This window comes from Chenopodium quinoa, unplaced genomic scaffold, assembly GCF_001683475.1.
Source record: "Chenopodium quinoa cultivar QQ74 unplaced genomic scaffold, ASM168347v1, whole genome shotgun sequence".
Taxonomy (NCBI): Eukaryota; Viridiplantae; Streptophyta; class Magnoliopsida; order Caryophyllales; family Amaranthaceae; genus Chenopodium; species Chenopodium quinoa.
In genome coordinates, this window is record NW_018745650.1 from 5,980,981 (window position 1) to 5,990,391 (window position 9,411).

Sequence of the window (9,411 nt, forward strand, 5' to 3'; positions counted from 1 at the left end):
CAATTACAGTCGATATGAAGTGTTAAAATAATCGCTACAAAAAGGTATTTTTCTTGTAGTGTTACTTTTAGAAACGTGGGTTCGAATCCTACTTAGGTTCATTTGTGTAATTTGGAGACTCTTTGATTTATTGTTTATTTGTATGTTGAATAATTTTTGACTTTTGCTACTACAATAGTATGAGCTAGATACTTTATTGACATCCTCGATGGCAAGCACGATTAACTCCCAAGATTAAGGTTCCAAGAATGGTATACTGATGAATCTGTTATAGGATTCACTTAACCAAGAGTATGTAGTTAATTACATTTCCCACTCTATACTTGAATCAGAAGGGGTAGCGCACTGTCAGTTAAGAGTTAACCAGCCAATAATAACGCCAACAACTACTTTCTAAAGTTTGAAGAAGTGGTGGAAAAAAACCAGAATTATTTTCTTTCTATTTTAGTATAACTTATGAGCCTGAAATCAGGAGATGATAAACATTTCCAACTTTATGGCTTCATAATTTGAAGGATTTGTAAGGAGAACAATCATAGGAATGGAAGCAGAGGATGAAAAGAGAATTGAAAGCCTTCTTGTTTACATGGAACCAGTGTCTGAAAAATTAAGTCCAGATCAGACCTATAAGGTTTAGTTTAGTTAAGTTAAGGGCTCATTAGTTCAATTAAGGGCCAATGAGTTCAGGTAGGTTAGATAAGTGCTACTAAGTTCAATTCACAACTGAAAATAAGTTCAGATAAGGAGATTTCAGCTAAAGAAAAGGAGCATTTTAGAAGTGTTTGCTTTTATATATTTGATACAGTGATCCTGGCCATGATTAAGAAAACTTTTGTAAATTTTTCATGTGTGTGGGTTTATTTGGTTAGTATCGGGGTCAAAGAAAATAACCATGCAAATTTCTTAAGAATCCAACCGGTTAATCTACTTCTTAGTTCCTATCTAAACTTTAGAAGTTGAGGTTGTTCTGGAAAAGTTTTGCTTAGAAAGGCCGTATACATACAGATCTATATGGACTCTAAACCTCAGCGAACCTACTCTGAGTTTCACTGCTGGTATATATTTAGATGTCTGTCATTGTGTGGGATTGATCTTTGATGTCTAAACCTCAGTGAAGCTACTCTGAGTTTCACTACTTGTATCATGTAATTTAATGCTTTGTATTGGCAATTATTGAACTACAGGTTATTAGAGACAAAGACCTGCGGGAAAGGCATTTAGGAGATCTGCAAGGACATGTTTATCAAGACTTAGTAAAACTTAGCCCTAAAGCTTATGAAGCATTTAAGTCTCGCAGATCTGATCAAGAAGTTCCGGTGTGTAAGGACTCTATGCTCATTTGATAGTTTAGTGCACTCATTTGAAATACGAAATACGAACTAAAGTTTTTCATGATTTTTCAACATCACTGTGTGCAGGGTGGTGGTGAAAGTCGTGATCAGCTTTATAATCGTTGTACGTCTTTGGTGCAGAAAATTGGTGAAAACCATAGAGGTTATCCACCCTTGCTTTATACATGTATACATTTATTGGCTGAATATTACAGAAAATAGTTTGTAGGAAGCTGTTTTCAGTTGCATCTTTTGAAATACGGACAATTGATGTTGCGTTTGCTCTGGTTGTATGCTGTCATTGCAGGGCAACGAGTAATTGTAGTCAGTCATGGGGGCGCCATAAGATCACTGTTTAACCGGGCTGCAGCCAAAGGACAACATCCAGGGAAAATATCTAATACATCAGTTGGCATAATTCAGCTGTGTGAAGGGGATTTGTGGTCCATCAAATCATGGAATGATGCCAGTCACCTCAAACAAACAGAATTTGCTGTTTAACAAAGCCTCTTCATTTCTTTGCTGTTTTCTGAAACGCATCTCAGTCCAGGTTTCTCTCTCTACCTCTGAAATCGTCATCTTTCTTTTGTTTTTTTAATTTTATTTTGTTGTTCCATTTAGGTGTACAGTTTGTATTTAGTGTCAGTGGAAAGCGTTAAGAATGGTGATATAGCTGGAGAAGCAGGGCTAGTTGATGGATCTTGTACAGAGATTATCGTTGTTCGTCATGGTGAAACAGAATGGAATGCTCTTAGCAAAATGCAGGTTAGACTGATATTTCTATTCATCATGCGAGTTGATACAAATTGTTTAACTTCGTGTGATGACTGACAAGCGAGAGGAACTTCAAAAACACATTATACACCGAATTAAAGAGTTTTAGTGAGTGAGACAATAATTTAATTAGATGAAAATGATGTCCATTTTTTCCCTTTAAAACAATTATCGGGTTTAATAAGGAGAAAATAAGTTCCTTTCACAACAAAAATAAAATGTGTTGATATGGACTAATAAGCTCATATAGCTCATATCAGATGAGTTCAATAGTTATTTGGTAAAAACATAGTCTAAGAAGAAGACAATCAACTAATATAAGTCATTTGTCCTAGATATATAGACTTGATTTAACATGATGATTTTCTTTTCCAGTTTTCGTTGGTATTCTCTGTTTCAAAATTCAAGCTACTCTATATATTCACATAGGTCTTTATATCATAATATGATTGTTGGCTATTTTGAATTTCTAGCAAGCTCGTATAGTATATTAGTATCCTATTCTTTTCAACAATATAAGTAGAATTCGGCTGATAAATGTTCACTAGAAATTTGTAGCATTGCACAAACTTTGCTCCTTTAAACAGCAGATGCCTAGATGGTACTCTCATTATACTGCTGATTTTTTGCTTCATGCATATGCAACTGGTGTCTGTTTTTTATTTGAATTTCTACATCTTTTGTTAATGCTCCAGGGACAGACGGACTTTGATCTAAACGAGGCTGGGAGACAACAAACCATCAAAGTAAGTTATGACATTCTGCACTGATTTAGGTTATCTTGTGAAGTCCTTAAATTAATCCTTTTTTTTTTTTTTTTAATTTTTTTTTTTTTTTTTTTGGTTGTAGGTTGCTGAGAGACTATCAAAGGAGCCTAATATATCCGGCTATATTTTCATCTGATTTGAAAAGGGCTCTTGACACAGCAGAAACAATAGCATCTAGATGTGGGCTTCAGGTTTGTTAATCAAATTAATGCAGCTATACCCCTCTTTGGGGATAATCAGGGGAGCTAATAATAGGACTTGAATTTGATGAGATGCAATATACCCCTCTTTCTCTTTGTTCTATTCAGCTCATAAAATTAAGAATGCTTCAGCATAAGATAGTTAATACAATATGATTTTGTGGTTATTAAATAACAAAAAGGAAACAAAAATGACAATTTTGGTGAGAATGATCAAATACTACATAAACCAAGAGTTTATAAAAAATAAAAATAAAAAAAGCCCAAAACAAACAAAATATTGTAGTGACTAATCTAGTGGAATGTATATGTAAACCTTTTTAAAAATTTTAAAAAGTTTAAAATATGCAGATTGATTTGTTCAACCAGAGTATACTCATCTGATACTTATACATGGATATCAGCTGCTCATCAGTTTTATGTGGGTCTCAAATCAGGTTGTTACAGATACAGACCTGCGAGAAAGACATATAGGGGATCTTCAAGGACTTACATATAGCGAAGCACCCAAGGTTAACCCTATAGCCTTTGAAGCTTTGAAGTCTCCCAGAAAAGATCAAGAAATTCCGGTGTGTAGTTGTTTACGGTTCCCAACTCTCTTTTCAAAAAAGTTTGAAAGACCATTTCTGACTTGGTTTGCTTAACTTCTATTCGACTTTGGAATTAATAATTATAATTACAGTATACATTTGGGTCAAAATTTCATTTGACATTCCAACTAAAGTTTTTCTAAAATTTTGGAACTCAGAGTTTTCTTAACTTCAGAACATACTTCATCATCTACAGGGTGGTGGCGAAAGTAAGGACCAAGTGTTCAGAAGATGCACAACCTCGTTGGAAAGAATTGCTGAAAAACACAGAGGTAATGTTTTAATTTGGGAAGCTGTTTGTAGTTACTTTGTATGTATCTAGGGCAGCCACTAGGGGAGGTAAAAATAAAACCGGTGAACTAACTTTTATTTTCTGGCTACATTTCAGGAGAGCGAGTGGTGGTAGTAACTCATGGGGGTATCATAGAAAAGCTATATAAGCGAGCTGTACCTGGAGAACGTCCTGGAGGGGTATGGAACACATCTATAAGTATATTTCAGTTGTCTGAAGGAGAGATAAGTGGTCAATCAATTTATGGAATGATAAGAGTCATCTCAGAGAAACAGAATATTTGGAATCGGCTTCAGGTGGAGGCGATGCTTCAGGCTAGCTAGCTAGCTTATGCTTGAATTCCTGGTACTCAATTATTTAGTTACTCGTGATGAGACTTGCTGTATCAAGGAGGATTGCTGTACTTCTTTATTGTTGTTTTGCTAATTGCAAACTCAAATAGTTGCAATGAGTGGAGTTAAAGACTCGAATGAAATATAAATAAAGAGATCCAAAAAGCTGGAAATTTATCTACTTAAATTAAGATTGCATGTCAGTTATTGGAACAGTCACAACGTTCATTGATTCATAGCTTCATAGTACCCCAGAAAACAGTACTGATGCTGCTTAGCTGTATTTCTTCTGGTGATATGCAATCGCAATTTGATTATCACATAGATGTGGGTGAAAATATTTCTAGGATTTGCTTGCTCATGGTTTGTGATTTAGATTATACCTCGATTATGTGGATAAAAACCAAGTTCTTCAATTGGAAAATCTGCACCAAAGCCTGGTAAAAGGCAAGGGTGGTATATAGTATGTATTTGTATTATTTCCTTTTGAGTTCGACGAAAGTAGTAAGCGATAGCTATAGATAGATGTAAGGACCCTTTCAGAATATGAATATCTTATAATCGACATAGCTAAAGAACCAAAGAAATAATACAAACTGTTAGAATAAGTATTTATAGACACACACAAATAACAGTCAGCAGAATGTCTCTTTCTTTCTTATACTGAAAAGATCAGAGGTAAATGTGATGCTTGTATATAAAATTATGGCGTTTTATGATCCAATCTTATACGGACATCAGTCGCAGTTTAAGGCCAATTTGTTCACGAGTACAGCAATTGTTTCAGCGGTAATTTGAGCTCATTGAATATGTTAATTTTTCATTTCAGTTTCTAGATTAAACTAGTTTAGGATAACTCTTCTGTTATCAGGTTCGAAGTAAATCCAATGTCAGTGAATTTCACAGGAAAGAGAGGAAAAGACAGGGCAAAAGAAAAACAAAATGTGAGAATGAGTTAGGTGGTTCGTCATGGCAAAACTGATCGGAATGTTACGGGCAAAATGCAGGTTGATTTTTCTCAATTTCTTCAATATTTTTTAAAATAGTTTTATACAAGTAGTAGTATAATAAGTATTTTAACCTGACTGCTAAAGAAGACTACGTATATGAATATATGATATATCCCTGAGTCAACGAGAAGACAGCATATATGCACCAATAATACATACAACAGGATTGCAGGAAGCTTCAGCTGTTAAACAAATGAAGGTAGTTAATAAATTAATAGACACGGTAATGTTAAACTAAGCTGAGTTGTTAACATCCGCAAGTCAACCAGGAAAGGCATATTAACATCTAATAGACATGTTATGACATTAAATTAAGTTATCTTTAAAGAAGATTTATGTAAAAGGACCTTTTAAGTGGTCGATTTTGTTTAAAATGACCCAAGTGAAAAGTTATGAAAAATGACCTTTTAAGTTGTATTATGTTGTGAGAGGGTACTAGGCTAGACTTTCCGAGTGATCAACAGCGAAGCTCCGGCGTTAACTCTCATGTGGGGGTCACGTGACTTTTTACAAAAAGTTCACACGTTTTTTTCCCCCTTTCCCTCCTTTTCGAACTACCCATTTAATTTTTATACTTCCTAAAAAAAACGTGTGGGCTTTTTTTTAAAGTCACATGACTCCCACATGAGAGTCAACACCAGAGCTCCGCCGTTGACCACCCGCAAAACTCAGCTTAGTACCCCCTCACAACATAATATAACTTAAAAGGTACTTTTTTACAAATTTTCACTTAAAAGGTCATTTTAAACAAAATTGGCAACTGAAAAAGTCCTTTTACACAAATTTTCCTATCTTTAATAAACTAGTAGACATGTTCACATAATAACATCCCCAAATCAACCAGGAAAGGCATTATATAGCTAACGAGATCTGCATCTTCCTCCTCCTCATTATAACGAAGTCAAACATTCAGCCTCCTCATTTTCCTGCATCTTCTATATTCAATGGCTGCCTCTGATTCCAGGTCTCCTCTTTCTCTGTCTCTCTCTTTGTGTCTCCGTCGAAATACTATCATGCATGTGTCCATTATATATAATCTGGTTGCTTGACTATAGTACTGTATTTTTACTTCTTTTAGTTGATTGTTTGTTATTGAGTAATTTTGTACTGTATATTGTATTTCAAGTTATACAATGTGTAGACTTGATGATATAAGAAATTTTAAGGGAAATGGAGCAAATACAAGAAAATTTGAAACTTCTATGATTTGGTTTTTGAAAGGAAGCTTAATCATTTTTGTTTGGGTGTTCCACTTGTAAAGGGTGACAACGGAAGGTGTTCCAACTAATGAGTCTTGTACCGAGTTTATCCTTGTTCGTCATGGTGAAACTGTATGGAATGCTGTTGGAAAAATGCAGGTGAAGTCTTATCTAAATTTATATCCTTTTAAGTGAAAAAAATGTTCATTATGAAGGTATATTAGCAAATTATTACTCGGTACTCAGACTTGCAATTCCACTTGATTTAATGATCCAGGGACAGTTAGATATTGACTTGAATGAGGCCGGGAGACAGCAAGCTGTTGCAGTAAGTTTTGTAGTTATATTCTGTATTATTGGTCTATTTGTGTTCGATTACTTCCTCGCTCACATAATTCTAATCATCTTTGTTGAAGGTTGCTAAACGCCTTTCAAGGGAACCTAACATCTCAGGTATATACTCATCTGATTTGAAGAGGGCACTAGAGACTGCTGAAACTATAGCAGCCAAATGTGGTGGGCTTGAGGTGAGTTTTTTTGATTCTATGGACTTAGGGCTTGTTTAGTTCACCTTATTTTTGCTTATCTAATCTGGTCTGATCTTATTTTTTCTGAAATAAGTTAAAATAAATTGAACTAAACAAGGCCTTAATCAGTTTCACTGTTTGTTTTCAGTTCTTGATTTTAGGATTGAAAACTCTGTATGCCAACAATAATCAATAGTTGACAGTAAAAATCAGTAATTCAATATGAGAATAAACTTAATTGCTTTCTTCTTGTCGTATCTTACTCCGTCTCAGGTTATATGTGATCAAGACCTGCGGGAAAGACATTTAGGGGAGCTTCAGGGAGTTGTTTATGAAAAATCAATATCCAAGACTTACCCCAAGGCTCATGAAGCTCTCTTGTCAGGTGAAGAAATTCCGGTGTGTATCATTTCTTTTATCAATAGAAATTATCTACTATCATAAGATTATTAGATCTCTGCTGATATGAATTAAGTTGATTAATCGATCTTTTATGGAGCAATGGAGTAGCATAACATATGTATCACGTATAGTTGAAAAATTAAGCAGCATCATTCATGTTTAGTTGAAACTCTGTTGAGTTTAGACAGACATGTATATTTATATACTTCTAAGCTTTTGAACTTGTACATCTATAGGGTGGAGGTGAAAGTCACGATCAACTGTACATAAGAAGCATAGCTTCACTGCAAATAATTGCCGAAAAACATAGAGGTAGAGTTCTACGTAACTGTGCTTGTAGACTTCTAGTAATTGTTAAGATATATGTAAATATATTCTGTTATTGTAATTTTAGCTAAATCTAAATAAAAGCTTAGCTAAAATTACAATAACAGAATATATTTACATATATCTTAACAGTAATGATATTGGAAAAACAAGCTAAGCAGCTAATATGTTGACACTGCATGCAGGAGCGCGAGTGATTGTAGTAACACACGGAGAAGTTATAAGAATTTTATACAGGAGAATTTTACCTTTTGAAGGCCTTCCTAGAATATCGAACACATCTGTAAGTATACTTCAGTTGTCTGAAGGAGAGGTTTGGTCCTTCAAAACATGGAATGATGACAGTCATCTCAGAGAAGCAGAATATCTAGAATCAGCACTTGGTGGAGGAGCGCAAGGGATTATACCTAAAGCTGGGCACGGGTCGGGTTGGCCTGCGGGCGGCCCGACACGGCACGAACTCCGACGTGGCACGACACGACCCGGCAACTGGCCCGGCCTGGCACGGTGGTCGTCGGGCGTGCCGTGGGCTGTGCCACGGAAAGAAGTTGGTTTTTTCCGGCACGACCCGGCACGAGCCCGTCCTATAGCCCGTGTGCCAGCCCACCAGGCACGGCCCGCGTGCCACCTGTTAATATAGTCGTTGCTCAACGGAAATGTCAATGGAGAACGTTGAGCAACGTTCTTTTTTTTTTTCATTTGTTTCCAATGGCTAATTTTCCCAAATTCTCTATAAATACCTCCATCTTCTTCATTCCAAATCACAAATTCACAATCTCTTCTCTTAATCTCTGATATTCTCTATTAATTCTCTTAATCTCTTAACTTCTCTAATTATTATTTCTTAATATCGAAAAAAATTAAAAGTTCGTAATCGTAATTAGTGGAAAGCGTTGAAGCACGGTTGTAAGATCTAAACTAATCTTTAATTTATTATTGTTGTTATTGTTATTGTTATAATTATTGTTATTAATTATTATTGTTGTTGTTGTTGTTGTTATAATTATTGTTATTAATTATTATTATTGTTATTATTGTTGTTATAATTGTTATTAGCAATTATTATTATTTTATTATTATTGTTAAAACTGTTGCTATTAATTATTATTATTGTTAATTATGGCATCACCAAACACGAACAACCCATCATCCTCTAGGAAAGCCCGTGGTAATAGGTCTAGAGAATCACCTATTTCAATTACCCCCCAATTTCAAGTCCGACTAATGACCCCGGTAACGTCCCCCTGGGCTTTGACCAATTTAGGCACGATGGTACTCCGGTTTTCAACCCTATAACATGAATAATATGCCTGGATTTCCACCACCAAACCAATTTCCACAATTCATAACAAAGAAAACATTATTTAGCACATAAAAATAAATCACCTTTGAATTATCAACAATCAACTTTTTATGCATAATATGCATTTTTCTATTATCCTTCTGAAATTTTTCACAGCTTGGAGTATATAAAGAATGATTGTGTTCTTCTTTGAAATGAGTTACAACATACTTTCCGGCATCATATCTCATACATATGTGAGCATTGCGTCCTACACGAGTGACTAAACGTTTCCTAGTAATACGAACTTTTCCTTCTTCATCAACTGTTTGTTGAGCAATAGGTTTTCTTATTGCCTTGAAACCTTCCTTATTGCAA

At 35.0% G+C, this 9,411-nt stretch overlaps 1 protein-coding gene and 1 pseudogene across 1 annotated transcript; both read left to right on the top strand.

Moving 5' to 3' along the window:
* Positions 1 to 541: 541 nt before the first annotated feature.
* LOC110717038 lies at positions 542 to 4,451 on the top strand (annotated as a pseudogene).
* Positions 4,452 to 6,043: 1,592 nt separating this feature from the next.
* On the top strand, positions 6,044 to 8,664 carry LOC110716855 (phosphoglycerate mutase-like protein 4). Its single transcript, XM_021895500.1, has 7 exons — positions 6,044 to 6,260; positions 6,558 to 6,654; positions 6,773 to 6,823; positions 6,912 to 7,022; positions 7,296 to 7,421; positions 7,661 to 7,736; positions 7,937 to 8,664. Exons 1-7 carry the CDS (start codon positions 6,241 to 6,243, stop codon positions 8,389 to 8,391), a joined length of 936 nt encoding a protein of 311 aa, XP_021751192.1. The 5' UTR covers positions 6,044 to 6,240; the 3' UTR covers positions 8,392 to 8,664.
* Positions 8,665 to 9,411: the final 747 nt, after the last annotated feature.

Excerpts from the sequence above, each read along its gene's own strand:
- LOC110716855 (XM_021895500.1), top strand. The coding sequence starts at position 6,241 with ATGGCTGCCTCTGATTCCAG. Across the intron at positions 7,023-7,295 it reads CCAAATGTGGTGGGCTTGAG|GTTATATGTGATCAAGACCT; the intron begins GTGAGTTTTTTT and ends ACTCCGTCTCAG. Across the intron at positions 7,422-7,660 it reads TGTCAGGTGAAGAAATTCCG|GGTGGAGGTGAAAGTCACGA; the intron begins GTGTGTATCATT and ends GTACATCTATAG.